We start from the raw sequence: 17,705 nt of genomic DNA on the forward strand, positions 1-17,705 counted from the left end.
ATTTAACCCCGCTGAATGCAAAGTCATGAAGATCGGGAAAGGGCAAAGAAAACCGCAGACAGAGTATAGGCTAGGTGGCCAAACCTCACTTACAGAGAATGACCTTGGGGTGAGTATAACACCGAGCACGACTCCGCAAGCTCACATCAACCAGATAACTGCTGCAGCATATGGGCGCCTGGCAAACCTGAGAACAGCGTTCCGATACCTTCGTAAGGAATCATTCAAGACACTGTACACTGTGTACGTCGGACCCATACTGGAGTATGCAGCACGAGTTAGGAACCCACTCCAGATCAAGCACGTCAAGAAATTAGAGAAGGTGCAAAGGTTTGTGACAAGGTTAGTTCCAGAGCTAATGGGAATGTCCTATGAAGAAAGGTTAAGGGAAATCGGCTTGACGACACTGGAGGACAGGAGGGTTAGGGGAGACATGATAACTACATACAAAATACTGCGTGGAATAGATAAGGTGGGCAGAGACAGGATGTTCCAGAGATGGGACACAGAAATAAAGGGTCACAATTGGAAGTTGAAGACTCAGATGAGTCAAAGGGATGTTAGGAAGTATTTCTTCAGAGTTGTCAGGCAGTGGAATAGCCTAGAAAGTGACGCAGTGGAGGCAGGAACCATACATAGTTTTAAGACGAGGTTTGATAAAGTTCATGGAGCGGGGAGAGAGGACCTAGTAGCAATCAGTAAAGAGGCGGGGCCAGGAGCTATAACTCGATCCCTGCAACCACAAATAGGTGAGTACAAATAGGTGAGCACAGACACACACACACACACACACACACACACACACACACACACACACACACAAACACACACACACACACACACACACGGAACAAGAATATCTTATAAACAGTTCAGTATAGATATATAAGAGAGTATAATACAATTTAATATTTACAATATGAAAGAAATAACCAAACAACAAAAATAATATACTTTGTTATTACTTTCATTATATAAATATTAAGTACATTTATAGTTAAGCTGTTTGTTATAATTTTCTACATAAATGTTTCAATTTTGGTTCTGAAATTTCAAGTTTAACTTCATCTTATTTAAAATATGTTAGTTCTATGTTAAGGTACGTAAATTTAACTCTGCAGTAGATCATTATATATGCTAAATTATTTTAACTGATGTTAGTTGCTAGAATTTTAACTGGTATGATTATATTAATATTTTAAAATGTTCTTTAATATCATTGTAATACATTTTTATATTCTGAGTTGGATATAATTATTAGATGTTGGACACAGCGCGGGATCTGAGTTTTAATACTGAACATTCCTTTCCCAAGTGCAACTTCAATTTTTAACGTGCGTACGTGTGTGTACTCACCTAGTTGTGGTTGCTGGGGACGAGTCACAGCTCTTGACCCCGCCTCTTCACCTGGCCGCTACCCGGTCACCCTTCCCGCTCCGTGAGTTTTATCATACCTCTTCTTAAAGCTATGTATGGATCCTGCCTCCACTACATCACTACCCAAGCTATTCCACTTCCTGGCAACTCTGTGACTGAAGAAATACTTCTTAACATCCCTGTGGTTCATCTTAGCCTTTAGCTTCCAACTATGACCCCTCGTTGCTGTGTCCCATCTCTGGAACATCCTTTCTCTGTCCACCTTGTCTATACCTCTCAGTATTTTATATGTCGTTAACACATCCCCCCCAACTCTCCTGTCTTCCAGTGTCGTCAGGTCGATTTCCCTTAACCTCTCCTCATACGACATACCCCTTAGCTCTGGGCCTAGTCTTGTTGCAAACCTTTGCACTTTCTCTAGTTTCTTTACGTGCTTGGCTAGATGTGGGTTCCAAACTGGTGCCGCATACTCCAATATGAGTCTAACATACACAGTGAACAAGGTCCTGAACACTTCCTTATTAAGATGGTAGAACGCTGTTCTTAGGTTTGCCAGGCGCCCATATGCTGCAGCAGTTATTTGGTTGATGTGCGCCTCAGGAAATGTGCCCGGTGTTATATTCACCCCAAGATATTTTTCCTTGAGTGAGGTTTGTTGTCTCTGGCCCCCTAGACTGTGCTCAGTCTGCGGTCTTCTTTGCCCTTCTCCAATCTTCATGACTTTGCACTTGGTGGGGTTGAACTCTAGGAGCCAATTGATGGACCAGGCCTGCAGCCTGTCCAGATCCCTTTATAGTTCTGTTTGGCCCTCGTCCGATTGAATTCTTCTCATCAACTTCACATCATCTGCAAACAGGGACACTTTGGAGTCTATTCCTTCCGTCATGTCTTTCATAAATACCAGAAACAGCACCGGTCCTAGGACTGACCCCTGTGGAGCCCCACTCGTCACACGCGCCCACTCTGACACCTCGCCATGTACCATGACTCGCTGATGTCATCCTGACAGGTATTCCCCGATCCATTGTAGTGCCTTCCCTGTTATCCCTGCCCGGTCCTCCAGTTTTTGCACTAATCACTTGTGTGGAACTGTGTCAAACGCCTTCTTACAGTCTACGAAAATGCAATCTACCCATCCCTCTCTCTCTCTTCTCTTACTGCTGTCACCCTGTCATAGAACTCCAGAAGGTTTGTGACACAGGATTTTCTATCCCTGAAATCGTGTTGGCTGTTAACCTCATTCCTTTCTAGGTGTTCCATCACTCTTCTGATAATCTTCTCCATGACTTTGCATACTATACATATCAGTGACACTGGTCTGTAGTTTAGTGCTTCATGTATGTCTACTTTTTTTTAAAAATTGGGACTACATTTGCTGTCTTCCATACCTTAGGTAATCTCCCTGTTTCGACAGATGTGTTGAATATTGTTGTCAGGGGTACACATAGTGCCTCTGCTCCTTCTCGAAGGATCCATGGAGATATGTTATCCGGCCCCATTGCCTTTGAGGTATCTAGCTCGCTCAGCAGCCATTTCACTTCTTCCTCAGTTATATGCACTGTGTCCAACACTTGGTGTACACCACCTCTCTGTCTTTCTGGAGCCCCTTCTGTCTCCTCTGTAAACATTTCTTTGAATATCTTGTTGAATTCCCCACATACTTCGCAGTCGTTTCTTGTGATCTCTTCTCCTTCCTTCTTTAGCCTGATTACCTGGTCCTTGACTGTAGTTTTCGTCCTGATGTGGCCGGTGGCCTGGTGGCTAAAGCTCCCGCTTCACACACGGAGGGCCCGGGTTCGATTCCCGGCGGGTGGAAACATTTCGACACGTTTCCTTACACCTGTTGTCCTGTTCACCTAGCAGCAAATAGGTATCTGGGTGTTAGTCGACTGGTGTGGGTCGCATCCTGGGGGACAAGATTAAGGACCCCAATGGAAATAAGTTAGACAGTCCTCGATGACGCACTGACTTTCTTGGGTTATCCTGGGTGGCTAACCCTCCGGGGTTAAAAATCCGAACGAAATCTTATCTTATCTTATCTTACAACAGCTTCGGGTCAGATTTGGCTTTCGCTGCTATGTTATTTTCATATTGTTGGGTCTGTGCACATCGTATGCCACTGCAAGAAGGGCTGTGTAAAGTGTTATAGGCGTAAAAAACAAAAACATGGGGTTTAAGGCACAGCTTTGTACATGTGAAGGGGAATGATCGCCAAGGATCAGTGATCAGAAGAATCAGATTTTTCACGACTATGGTGCTCTTTGCATCAACTCCAAGGCTGAGGGACTCGTTAGCTTAATTTAGGTTGGGTTAAACTGGGTTTGGTAAGGTTGAGTAAACCTGTGTCATGTTATGGCGCAGGCATGTTCTGAGTGGCGACACCAGCCAGTGTGCCATGTTCTGCGTGGCGACAACAGCCAGTGTGTCATGTCATGGCGCAGGTATGTTTTGAGTGGCGACACCAGCCAGTGTGTCATGTTATGGCGCAGGTATGTGGCGACACCAGCCAGAGTGTCATGTTATGGCGCAGGTATGTTCTGAGTGACAACGCCAGCCATTGTGTCATGTTCTGAGTGGCGACACCAACCAGTGTGTCATGTTCTGAGTGGTGACACCAACCAGTGTCATGTTCAGAGTGGTGACACCAATCAGTGTGTCATGATCAGCGTGGTGACACCAGTCAATGTGTCATGTTCGGAGTGGTGACACCAGTCAGTGTGTCATTATCAGCGTAGTGACACCAGTCACTGTGTCATATTCAGAGTGGTGGCACCAGCCAGTGTGTCATGTTCCGAATGGCGAAATGAGCCGATGTGTCACGTTCTGATGTGCGTTACCAGCCAGTGTGTCATGTTATGGCGCAGGTATGTTCTGAGTGGCGACACCAGCCAGTGTGTCATGATATGGGTGGTGACACCAGTCAGTGTGTCATGTTCAGAGTGGTGACACCAGTCAGTGTGTCATGTTCAGAGTGGTGACACCAACCAGTGTCATGTTCTGAGTGGTGACACCAGTCAGTGTGTCACATTCAGAGTGGTAACACCAGCCGGTGTGTCATGTTCGGAGTGGTGAGACCAGTCAGTGTGTCATTATCAGCGTAGTGACACCAGTCACTGTGTCATATTCAGAGTGGTGGCACCAGCCAGTGTGTCATGTTCCGAATGGCGAAATGAGCCGATGTGTCACGTTCTGATGTGCGTTACCAGCCAGTGTGTCATGTTATGGCGCAGGTATGTTCTGAGTGGCGACACCAGCCAGTGTGTCATGATATGGGTGGTGACACCAGTCAGTGTGTCATGTTCAGAGTGGTGACACCAGTCAGTGTGTCATGTTCAGAGTGGTGACACCAACCAGTGTCATGTTCTGAGTGGTGACACCAGTCAGTGTGTGACATTCAGAGTGGTAACACCAGCCGGTGTGTCATGTTCTGAGCGGCGATACCAGCCAGTGTGTCATGTTATGGCGCAGGTATGTGGGGACACCAGCCAGAGTGTCATGTTATGGCGCAGGTATGTTCTGAGTGACAACGCCAGCCATTGTGTCATGTTCTGAGTGGCGACACCAGCCTGTATGTCATGTTCTGAGTGGCGAAACAAGTCAGTGTGTCATGTTCTGAGTGGTGACACCAGTCAGTGTGTCACGTTCAGAGTGGTGACACCAGTCAGTGTGTCATGTTCAGAGTGGTGACACCAACCAGTGTCATGTTCTGAGTGGTGACACCAGTCAGTGTGTCATATTCAGAGTGGTGACACCAGCCACTGTGTCATGTTCTGAGTGGCGAAACCAGCCGGTGTGTCATGTTCTGAGTGGCGACACCAGCCAGTCTGTCATGTTCAGAGTGGTGACACTAGCCAGTGTCATGTTCAGAGTGGTGCCACCAGTCATTGTGTCATGTTCAGAGTGGTGACACCAGTCAGTGTGTCATGTTCAGAGCGGTGACACCAGTCAGTGTGTCATGTTCAGAGCGGTGACACCAGTCAGTGTGTCATGTTCAGAGTGGTGACAATAGCCAGTGTCATGTCCTGAGTGGTGACACCAGTCAGTGTGTCACGTTCAGAGTGGTGACACCAGTTAGTGTGTCATATTCAGAGTGGTGACACCAGCCAGTGTGTCATGTTCTGAGTGGCGACACCAGCCAGTGTGTCATGTTCTGAGTGGCGACACCAGCCAGTGTGTCATGTTCTGAGTGGCGACACCAGCCAGTGTGTCATGTTCAGAGTGGTGACACTAGCCAGTGTCATGTTCAGAGTGGTGCCACCAGTCATTGTGTCATGTTCAGAGTGGTGACACTAGCCAGTGTCATGTTCTGAGCGGTGACACCAATCAGTGTGTCATGATCAGCGTAGTGACACCAGTCACTGTGTCATGTTCAGAGTGGTGACATCAGCCAGTGTGTCATATTCAGAGTGGTGACACCAGCCAGTGTGTCATGTTCTGAGTGGCGAAACGAGCCGATGTGTCAAGTTCTGATGTGCGTTACCAGCCAGTGTCTCATGTTATGGCGCAGGTATGTTCTGAGTGGCGACACCAGCCAGTGTGTCATGTTATGGGTGGTGACACCAGTCAGTGTGTCATGTTATGGGTGGTGACACCAGTCAGTGTGTCATGTTCAGAGTGGTGACACCAGTCAGTGTGTCATGTTCAGAGTGGTGACACCAGTCAGTGTGTCATGTTCAAAGTGGGGACACTAGCCTGGTTACCTGGAGGTTATTCCGGGGATCAACGCCCCCGCGGCCCGGTCCACGACCAGGCCTCCCGATGGATCAGGGCCTGATCAACTAGGCTGTTACTGCTGGCCGCACGCAGTCCAACGTACGAGCCACAGCCCGGCTGATCCGGCACTGACTTTAGGTATCTGTCCAGCTCTCTCTTGAAGGCAGCCAGGGGTTTATTGGCAATTCCCCTAAAGCTTGATGGGAGGCTGTTGAACAGTTTTGGGCCCCGGACACTTATGGTGTTTTCTCTTAGTGTACCAATGGCGCCCCTACTTTTTATTGGCGGCATTTTGCATCGCCTGCCCAGTCTTTTACTTTCGTAGGGAGTGATTTCTGTGTGCAGATTTGGGACCATTCCTTCCAAGATTTTCCAAAGTGTAGATTATGATATATCTCTCCCTCCTGCGTTCCAACGAGTACAAGTCAAGTGGTTCCAAGCGTTCCCAGTAGTTAAGGTGCTTAACAGAACTTATACGTGCAGTAAAGGATCTCAGTACACTCTCTAAATCTGCGATTTCACCTGCTTTGAATGGAGATGCTAATGTACAGCAGTATTCCAGCCTAGAGAGAACAAGTGATTTGAAAAGGATCATCATGGGCTTGGCATCTCTCGTTTTGAAAGTTCTCATTATCCATCCTATCATTTTCTTTACACGTGCGATCGTGGCACTGTTGTGATCCTTGAAAGTGAGATCCTCAGACATTACTACTCCCAGGTCCCTTACATTATTTTTCCGCTCTATTGTATGGCCGGAGTCAGTAGTATACTCTGTTCTAGTTATTATCTCCTCCAGTTTTCCATAACGGAGTAGTTGGAATTTGTCCTCATTGATTATTATTATAATCAAAAAGAAGCGCTAAGCCACAAGGGCTATACAGCGCTGCAGGGTAGGGAAGGAAGCAAGGGAAATGGATGGCAGAAGGGAGGGGGGATGATCAGCAGGTTACAGAAAACAGCGGGGCAGGGGATAGTACGGGGGTAGAGGGTAGCAAGAGATTCAAGTAGAAAGGGCTGAAAGTATCAGAATTTGTGAAGTAAGTCAGTCGTTGTCAAAAAGTCAATGAGAGAGTCCGGATGAAAGGTGGGTCCATCAGCGAGAAGGGAAGGTAAAGAGAGAGCAGCGGGGCGAAGACGACGACAGAGGTAAATTCTGCGTGCTCGTTGATAAAGTGGGCAGTCCAACAGAATGTGGCTGACTGATAATGGAGCTTGGCAATTCTCACAGAGAGGAGCAAGACGCCTCTCCATGAGATATCCATGAGTAAGACGAGTATGGCCAATGCGAAGACGGGAGAGAGTAGTCTCCCAACCTCGACACTGGTGATAAGAAGACGGCCAGTAACCTATACTCGGTTTAATAGACTGAAGTTTGTTGCCGAGCATAGTAGACCAACGTTGTTGCCAACGGGTGTGAAGGTGGGAAGATATTACAGCAAAATAGTCCGTACATGGAATACCTCTATAAGAAACTGGTAGGTCATGTACTGCTGACCGCGCAGCAGTGTCTGCCTGTTCATTGCCCTGTACGTCAACATGACCAGGGACCCAACAAAAAACAATATCTTTATGCTTAGTAAAGATGCGGCGTAGCCAAAGTTGGATACGGAGGACTAAGGGGTGAGGTGTATCAAATTTTTGTATAGCCTGTAAAGCACTAAGGGAGTCTGAGACAACCACAAATGATGACACAGGCATAGATGCAATACGGATAAGTGCTGTAAGGATGGCATATAATTCAGCAGTAAAAATACTAGCTGAAGATAGTAAATGCCCTTGTACGACGCTGTCCGGAAACACTGCTGCGAATCCTACACCGTCAGAAGACTTAGAGCCATCTGTGTACACAGCAATGGCATGAGAATGAGAGTGAAAGTGGTCAAGAAAAAGAGAGCGGGAAGCGACCGTAGACAGTTGGGCTTTCGAGCAAGGGAGGGAGAAAGAACAGACTCGAACAGCTGGAACTTCCCAGGGGGGTAGGGAAAAGTGAGATGCTACATGTACATAGAAAGGTGGTAGTTGAAGAGAAGACAAGAGCAAATGAAGGCGAAGAGAGAAGGGACGGAGTAAGCAGGGGCGGCGAACAAATAAAGAATGTCTACTAATATCAGTGACCATTCTATAAATGGAAGGATTGCGGAGATCATGAGAGCGTACATAGTAGCGCAGGCAATGGGCATCACGGCGATCGGATAAGGATGGAACGTTCGCTTCTGCATAGAGGCTTTCGACAGGGGAAGAGCGAAAAGCACCAAGGCATAAACGTAATCCTTGGTGATGAATGGGGTTAAGGCTAGAGAGAGTAGCAGGAGATGCCGCTGAATAGATCTGGTCACCATAATCAAGTTTCGATAAAATAAGGGTGGAATGTAGGTGAAGGAGGGTTCGACGATCAGCTCCCCACGAAAGATGAGCAAGGGTTTTAAGAAGGTTCAGCCGGCTGTGACAAGTTGCCTTCAGAGAGGTAATGTGAGGTTTCCAGGATAACCTACGATCAAAGAGGAGGCCCAGAAACTTGACTGTATCACGTTCAGGGATACGTGAGCCATAGAGGTACAAAGGATCATCGGAGATGACAGAGCGTCTAGTGAAAGTGATTTGGTGGGTTTTAGTGCTGGAAAATTTAAACCCATGTGTGGTGGCCCAATTGGAAACACGGTCGACTGCATGCTGGAGAGAAACTGTAAGGAGGTGACAGTCAGCGCCTGCACAGGCAATAGCGAAGTCATCAACATAGAGTGATGACCAAATATTTGATGGAAGACTAGAGGCCAAATCATTAATAGCAAGGAGAAAAAGTGTTGTGCTCAGAACACATCCCTGGGGGACACCTTCAGCTTGGATAAAGTCCGGGGAGAGCACATTATTAACCCGAACACGGAAATGCCTGTCAGTTAAAAAGTTCTTAAGGAAGGATGGTAGATTGCCTCGAAGGCCTAAGGAGTGGGCTTGGGCTAAAATATTATACCTCCAAGTTGTGTCATATGCCTTCTCAAGGTCAAAAAATATGGCAATAACTGAGTGGTTATTCGCAAAGGCATTACGAACATACGTATCCAAGCGCAGTAAGGGGTCTATGGTAGAACGTCCCTTACGAAAGCCATATTGACGAGTGGAGAGACTGTTGTGTGTCTCTAAATACCACACTAAACGTCTATTTACTAGACGTTCCATTACTTTGCAAACTGCACTGGTAAGAGCAATGGGACGATAGTGGGAGGGTTCATGTCCCGTAGTGCCTGGTTTGCGGAAAGGGAGAACAATGGCGGATTTCCACAGCTGTGGAAGAACTCCTTGTGACCAAATAAGATTGTAAAGGCGTAATAGGACTGCAAGGGCTGACTGATGTAAATGTTGTAGCATACGAATATGAATGTCGTCGGGCCCAGCTGCCGATGATCGACAAGCTGAGAGTGTTGCCTCCAGTTCTTGAAGTGTAAAAGGCACATTATACTGTTCTTCTCTGAGAGAAGAAAAGTCCAAGGGTGCTAACTCTCTGGCAGACTTTGAGGAAAGAAATGAGGGGCATAGATGGAGTCCCTGAGAAATACGGACCAGATGATTGCCAATTTCATTGGCAACATCTAGTGGGTTTGCTATATCAACACCGGCAACCCGCAGAACAGGAGCCGGGTCAGGAGAATATTTACCACTCAGTTTTCGTACTTTTTTCCAGACTGCACTCATAGAGGAAGCAGAGGTGATGGTGGAGACATAATCTCGCCAGCAAGTGCGTTTAGCGTCACGGATGACACGGCGAGCGATCGCACGCTTCTGTTTAAAATCAAGGAGTCGCTCTGTGGTTCTATTGTACCGGTACCTGCCCCATGCAGCCCGTTTCAACCGTACTGCACGAGCACAAGCAGGAGACCACCAAGGCACGCATTTCTGAGAATGCCTGCCCGAAGTTTGGGGTATAGAATGAGAAGCTGCGGTGAAAACGGAGGACGAGAAGAGGTGTAAAAGCTCATCGATGGAGGACGAAGAAGGAACCTCTTTAAAAACAGTCAGGTGTGAGTAAAGGTTCCAATTTGCCCGATTAAATTGCCAGCGTGGGGTGCGAAGAGGTGGCGAATATGAAGGGGAAGTAAGAATGATTGGGAAATGATCACTGTCATGTAAGTCCGGGAGAACAGACCAAGTAAAGTCTAATGCGGCGGAGGAAGAGCAAACTGAGAGATCGATGCAAGAGAGAGTATGAGTCCGAGGATCAAAATGGGTGTGAGTACCTGTATTTAAAACGTGGAGGGGGTGGGTGGCAAGAAAAGCCTCTAACTGAATTCCTCGGGAATCACAGTGAGACCCTCCCCAGAGGAAATGGTGGGCATTAAAATCACCAAGTAACAGAATCGGTGGCGGTAATGACGAAACAAGGAAGGCAAAATCCGGAATAGATAATGCCCGAGAAGGAGAGAGATATAAAGAACAGAGCGTATACCACCTATGTAAGTGGATACGGGCTGCTGTGTAATGCAGCGAAGTATGAACAAATAGCTGATGGTACGGAATATCAGTGCGGAGAAGAAGGGCACTTTCATTAAAGGTCCCATCAGGAAAAGGATCTGAAGAATACAATAAATTATAGCCTGAGATGTGAGAAATAACAGCAGAGTGTAATTTTGGTTCCTGTAAGCAAACACCAACAGGGGCAAACTGGGAGAGTAACATCTGAAGCTCACCCCGATTACCCCTGAGGCCGCGTATATTCCACTGTAAATAGGCCATGATTGGCAATGATAAAGATACTTGAAATCCGCAGGTAAGGGTTCCTACGGACTAGAAGGGTTAGAAAAGTCCACATGCGGAGGCAGTGGAAAATGTTCAAGCAGCGAAGGAACGGTGCGCTGTGAAGAAAGGAGTTGCGCAGATGGAGCAGAGGAGAGAGAAAGAGCGGAAGGTGGATCAGTGTCCATTGATGGTTTGGTCTCTGCAATATATTCAGAGATTGCTTCAAGTGTTTCGGAATTCAGAGATGTCGTATGGGAGACAATATTGGGAATGGTAGGGGGAGGATGAGTAAAGATTGGAAGTGTATTGGACTGTACCAAGGTAGGGGGGGGCGAAAGGGTGGAGGGAACTGGAGAAGCGTGGCAGGGGACAGAAGAGACAGGAACCTGGGAGGTGGCAGAAGAGGAAGAAACTTGGGAGGGAACAGGGGAGGAAGGTACATTACGAGGAGGAGGGTGAACCTCTGCACTTGTAACTGAGCCAGTGAGAGGGGAAGAACTAGGGACAGAGACAGGGAGGGTAAAATGAGGAGGTGGAAGATGGGTAGGAGGTGTTACCGGACCTTTTTTTGACTTTTGAGAAGTAGAGGGACGATTGGGAAGAGGTGTCGTACGAGGTCTCGTCGATACTGAGGCTTGTAAGAGAGAACTCGAAGAAGCGAGATTAGACTGAGGCGTTGAAGTAGGGACGTCTGAGCCGAGGACAGCAAAAGGATTAGATACAGGAGTGATTATGGGAGAGGTAACCACAGAGGTGGGTGTAGAAGATGGGATACCAGAAGTGGGGGGACGTTTTGAAACACGGGAATAAGAAACACGTGGGAGTCTCCCTTGGAGGCGGAGATGAGAAACTGCCATGGCATAAGGGAGACCTGTCTCTTTGAGGTAACGGATTTCCCGCTCGTTTAAATAGACCTGACAACGGCGAGAGTACGAAGGGTGAGCCTCATGACAGTTAAGGCAAGAGGGAGATCGATTGCAAGACGTATTAGAATGGTCATCGGCACCACAGACTGGGCATTCGGCGATAGATCTGCAATATTTCGCTGGATGGCCAAATCGCCAGCAATTTCTACACTGTTGTGGTGTAGGGATCACCTTTCGAACTTGTAACCGATGTCCTGCTATATAAACTGAGGATGGGAGTTCTCGGCTGTCAAAAGTTAAACGAGCCACATTGCTAGGGTATCGTCTCCGCCCACGGGCAGGAAGAACGTAAGTGTCTACCTTGAGGATTGGGAGATCTTGGAGTTCCAGCTGTTCTAGAATGTCGGTGCCACATGTCTGGAAATTTTGTTGAACTATGGTATGGGGCAGAATAACGGTACCACTACAAGAATTGAGGGAATGATGTTTTTCAAGGGTGACAGGAACAGTATCTATATGGGAAAGACGAGAGAGCTCACGAGCCTGGGTAGCATTCTGTACGGTAATGATGCGCGTACCGCTCTTAAGAGCATGAAAAGAAATATCTTTACCAACATGGCGTAGGAGTGCCTTGCCAATACTATGGTCAGAAAGATAGGCAGTAGAGGAAGTTGGTCGTAAAGTGAAGAATTTAGTCCACTGTTCAGTCTGAAACTAAGAGTGGAAAGGTAGTGAAGGACGTGTCGATCGTTTCTGAGAAGAACGAGAAGGTGAAGGTGGAGAAGTATCATCAGCAGGTAATTGTCGTTGACGTTTAGGCGTGGGACCAGAGTTGGTCCGACGTGGAACGGGTCGGCGATTTGAAAATTGCCGCACCGTAGAGGGAGAGGCCGGAAGCATAGTCAGAGGAGAGCGAAGGTCTGATAAATCGAAGGAGTCAGTCGAGGCCTCAGTACCTGAAGCGGGTGAGGAAACAGCACCGGCAATAGGTACAGAGGCATGAGGAATGTCTGAAGAGTGGTCCAAAGACGAGGCGGGGTCAGAACGGGGTGCGGTATCAAGAAGGGGCCCGGGGGTACCAGGTTCATGGACTAGGGCTGCCATGGTTAGGTTACTTCTTTCTTTTTGTTTTTAAGAAAAAAAAAGAAAGAAGAAAAGAAAATAAAAATAAAAAAAAGAAAAAAAAAGGGGGGACCGGGGAGGGATAGTTCCTAGGAGGAATGAAAGGGCCAGAAATCTCCCTCCGCGCCCAAGAGGACTCGACACCGCTAGTAGCGCAGATGCAGCATGGAACCCGTGCCATACCCTACCCTTCATGCCAGTAAACCAGCAATCTGGGATAGCAACCTCACATCTGCCGAGCTACCTCGGTGGACAAAAGAGAGGGCGGCCGGATATCCGCCACAAAGCATACCTCCTTCAGCCACCACCCCCGGAATCCGAAAGGTGGCTTCCAGAGATACACCCGTCGCCCAAAAGACACCCAAAGCTACTCCGGGATACCGGAGAGGGATCGGGACATCCCTAGGCAATCCAGATTCCACGGCAAACTACGCCACCGCCAAGAAACCTCAACGGAATGGGATGGACCCCGGTGTCCTTTCCCCTACCTAGGAACTAGCGCGCCTGTGGGAGAAATCCCAAAGGACAAAAAGAGGAAGGGCAAAAGGGAGGAGTGGGGAGGAGGAGGAGGAGGAAAGGAAAAAGGGGAGGATGGGGAGGATGGGATAGGGGAGGGGAGATTGGGGGGTAATTAGGTTCGGTCTGAGGAAGAAGACCGATAGGTCTAATTCCTCAGACCAAGAGCCTCTTCACCACGCCAAGGAGCCCCCCTTGAAGAGGTGTCCTCATTGAACATCATATTGTTTACCGTTGCCCACTGGAAAACTTTGTTTATATCTTCTTGGAGGTTAACCGCGTCCTCGTGCAGCCTCATGCAGATCCTCGTATCAACTGCAAAGGATGATACGGTGCTGTGGTGTATATCTCTGTTTATGTCTGATATGAGGATAAGGAATAAGATGGGGGCGAGTACTGTGCCTTGTGGAACAGAGCTCTTCACTATGGCAGCCTCCGATTTAACTCTGTTGACCACTACTCTGTGTTCGATTTGTTAGGAAGTTGAAGATCCATCTCCCCACTTTCCCAGTTATTCCTTTAGCACGTATTTTATGGGCTATTACGCCATGATCGCATTTGTCAAATGCTTTTGCAAAGTCTGTGTATATTACATCTGCATTCTGATTTTCTTCCAGTGCATCCAAGGCCATGTCATAGTGATCCAGTAGTTGTGAGAGGCAGGAGCGACCTGCCCTGAACCCATGTTGCCCTGGATTGTGAAGATTTTGGGAATCCAGGTGATTTGCAATCCTGCTTCTTAGCACTCTTTCAAAGATTTTTATGATGTGCGACGTCAGAGCTATTGGTCTATAGTTCTTAGCTAATGCTTTGCTGCCACCTTTATGGAGTGGGGCTATATCCGTTGTTTTAAGTGACTGTGGAATTTCACCCATGTCCAAGCTCCTCCTCCATAGTGTACTTAGGGCACGCGAGAGGGGTTTCTTGCAGTTCTTAATGAAAACAGAGTTCCACGAGTCTGGGCCCGGGGCTGAGTGCACAGGCATGTTGTCAATGGCTTTTTCGAAATCTATCGGAGTTAGGGTAATGTCGGAAATCTGGCATACATTTATGGAGTTTTGAGGCTCATTCATGAAGAAATCATTTGGGTCGTCGATCCTCAGACCGATTAGTGGTTCACTAAACACAGAGTCGTACTGGGATTTCAATATTTCACTCATTTCCTTGTTGTCATCTGTGTAAGTCCCATCCTGTCTGAGTAAGGGCCCGATACTAGATGTGGTATTTGCCTTGTTTTTGGCATATGAAAAGAAATATTTAGAATTACTTTCAATTTCACTAATAGCTTTAAGCTCCTCCTGCCTCTCCTGGTTCCTGTAAGAGTCATTTAGCTTAAGTTCGATAGTTTCCACTTCCCTGGTCAGCGCCTCCTTTCGTGTATCAGATATTCTAGCCAGTGTCATGTTCAGAGTGGTGACACCAGCCAGTCATGTTCAGAGTGGTGACACCAGTGAGTATGTCACATTCAGAGTGGTGACACCAGCCAGTATGTTATGTTATGGCGCAGGTATGTGGGGACACCAGCCAGAGTGTCATGTTATGGCGCAGGTATGTTCTGAGTGACAACGCCAGCCATTGTGTCATGTTCTGAGTGGTGACACCAACCAGTGTGTCATGTTCTGAGTGGCGACACCAACCATTGTATCATGCTATGGCGCAGATAGGTTCTGAGTGGCGACACCAGCCAGTGTGTCATGTTCTGAGTGGCGACACCAGCCAGTCTGTCATGTTCTGAGTGGCGACACCAGTCATTGTGTCATGTTCAGAGTGGTGACACCAGTGTGTCATATTCGGAGTGGTGACACCAGTCAGTGTGTCATTATCAGCGTAGTGACACCAGTCACTGTGTCATGTTCAGAGTGGTGACATCAGCCAGTGTGTCATGTTCTGAATGGCGAAACGAGCCGATGTGTCACGTTCTGATGTGCGTTACCAGCCAGTGTGTCATGTTATGGCGCAGGTATGTTCTGAGTGGCGACACCAGCCAGTGTGTCATGTTATGGGTGGTGACACTAGTCAGTGTGTCATGTTCAGAGTGGTGACACCAGTCAGTGTGTCATGTTTTGAGTTGTGACACCAGTCAGTGCGTCATGTTCAGAGTGGTGACACCAGTCAGTGTATCATGTTTTGAGTTGTGACACCAGTCAGTGTGTCATGTTCAGAGTGGTGACACCAACCAGTGTCATGTTCTGAGTGGTGACACCAGTCAGTATGTCACATTCAGAGTGGTAACACCAGCCAGTGTGTCATGTTCTGAGTGGCGATACCAGCCAGTATGTCATGTTCTGAGTGGCGAAACAAGTCAGTGTGTCATGTTCTGAGTGGAGACACCAGTCAGTGTGTCACGTTCAGAGTGGTGACACCAGTTAGTGTCATATTCAGAGTGGTGACACCAGCCAGTATGTTATGTTATGGCGCAGGTATGTTCTTAGTGGCGACACCAGCCAGTGTGTCATGTTCTGAGTGGTGGCACTAGCCAGTGTGTCATGTTCTGAGTGGTGACACCAGTCAGTGTGTCATGTTCTGGGTGGTGACACCAGTCAGTGTGTCATGTTCTGGGTGGTGACACCAGTCAGTGTGTCATGTTCTGAGTGGTGACACTAGCCAGTGTGTCATGTTCTGATGAAATTTATGTCAGTGCTCTTCCACCATGAATATTGTTACAACAACAGTACCACCACCACCACCAACAGTACCACCACCAACAACAGCACCACCACCAACAGTACCACCACCACCAGCATCACCACCACCAACAACAGTACCACCACCAACAACAGTACCACCACCAACAACAGTACCACCACCAACAACAGTACCACCAACAACAACAGTACCACCACCAACAACAGTACCACCACCAACAACAGTACCACCACCAACAACAGTACCACCACCAACAACAGTACCACCACCAACAACAGTACCACCACCAACAACAACAGTACCACCACACCACCACCACCAAGAGCACCAACAACAACAGTATCACCACCGCCACCAACAACAACGGTACCTCCACCAACAACAGTACCGCCACCACCACCAACATCAGTACCACCACCACCACCAGTACCACCACCACCACCACCAACAACAGTACCACCACCACCACCAGTACCACCATCACCACCAACAACAACAAAACACCACAAACACCAACAGCACCTACAGCATCACAAATAACAGCAGCACCGCCACCAACAATAACACCACCGCCACCAACAATAACACCACCGCCACCAACAATAACACCACCGCCACCAACAATAACACCACCGCCACCAACAATAACACCACCGCCACCAACAATAACACCACCGCCACCAACAATAACACCACCGCCACCAATAATAACACCACCGCCACCAACAATAACACCACCGCCACCAACAATAACACCACCGCCACCAACAATAACACCACCGCCACCAACAATAACACCACCGCCACCAACAATAACACCACCGCCACCAACAATAACACCACCGCCACCAATAATAACAGCAACAATGACAATAAAAATAAGAACATCAAGAACAAGAACAATAACAGCAAGAACAATAACAATAACAGCAAGAACTATAATAACATGAACAATAATAACACCAACAATAACAACACCAACAATAACATCAAGAACAATAGCACCAACAATATCAAGAACAATAACAATAACACCAACAATAACATCAAGAACAATAACACCAATAATAACATTAAGAACAATATCAAGAACAATAACAATAACACTAGCAATAAAAACGCCAACAATAACAACAATAGCAACAACAGCACCACCAACACGAACAGCAGTAACAACAACACCAACACCAACAATAACAACAGCAGCAATAACAACAACAGCACCCCCCCCCAACAACAACACCCCAATATTAAAACCACCACCACCACCACCACCACCACCACCACCACCACCAACACCACCACCACCACCACCAAATTAACAACAGCAATATCAACAACAAAACAACAGCACCAACAACAGTAACAAACATACCAACAAAACAACAACAACAGTAACAATAACTCACCCAGCCACAAGCCAGGCCATTGTTGTGTGGTCCAGGGAAGCACCAGCGCCACTGACTGCTTGATGGCTGGGCAGGGCGGGTGGCACCCCAGCAGGGTGGGTGGCAGCCCATCAGAGCAAGTGGCAGCCCATCAGGGCAGGTGGCTGCCCAGCAGGGTGGGTGGCATCCCAGCAGAGTGGGTAACTGCCCAGCATAGCAAGTGGCTGCCCAGAAGGGCGGGTGGCTGACCAGACAGGCAGGTGGCACCCCAGCAGGGCAGGTGGCACCCACAGCAGGGCGAGTGGCTGCCCAGCAGGGCGGGTGGCAGTCCAGCAGGGCAGGTGGCACC

The 17,705-nt window shown here is 47.8% G+C and overlaps 1 protein-coding gene across 1 annotated transcript in view; it reads right to left on the minus strand.

Moving 5' to 3' along the window:
• Window positions 1–17,417, minus strand: part of LOC128700223 (maltase 2) — a gene marked incomplete at its 3' end in the record, with an annotated part of 226,798 nt that extends 209,381 nt beyond the window's left edge. The window contains 1 exon segment of the mRNA XM_070100802.1: window positions 17,378–17,417. Within this exon segment, the coding sequence (XP_069956903.1) occupies window positions 17,378–17,397 (20 nt within the window).
• Between the last annotated feature and the right edge of the window lie 288 nt (window positions 17,418–17,705).

This window comes from Cherax quadricarinatus, chromosome 74 (genome assembly GCF_038502225.1).
Source record: "Cherax quadricarinatus isolate ZL_2023a chromosome 74, ASM3850222v1, whole genome shotgun sequence".
NCBI lineage: Eukaryota > Metazoa > Arthropoda > Malacostraca > Decapoda > Parastacidae > Cherax > Cherax quadricarinatus.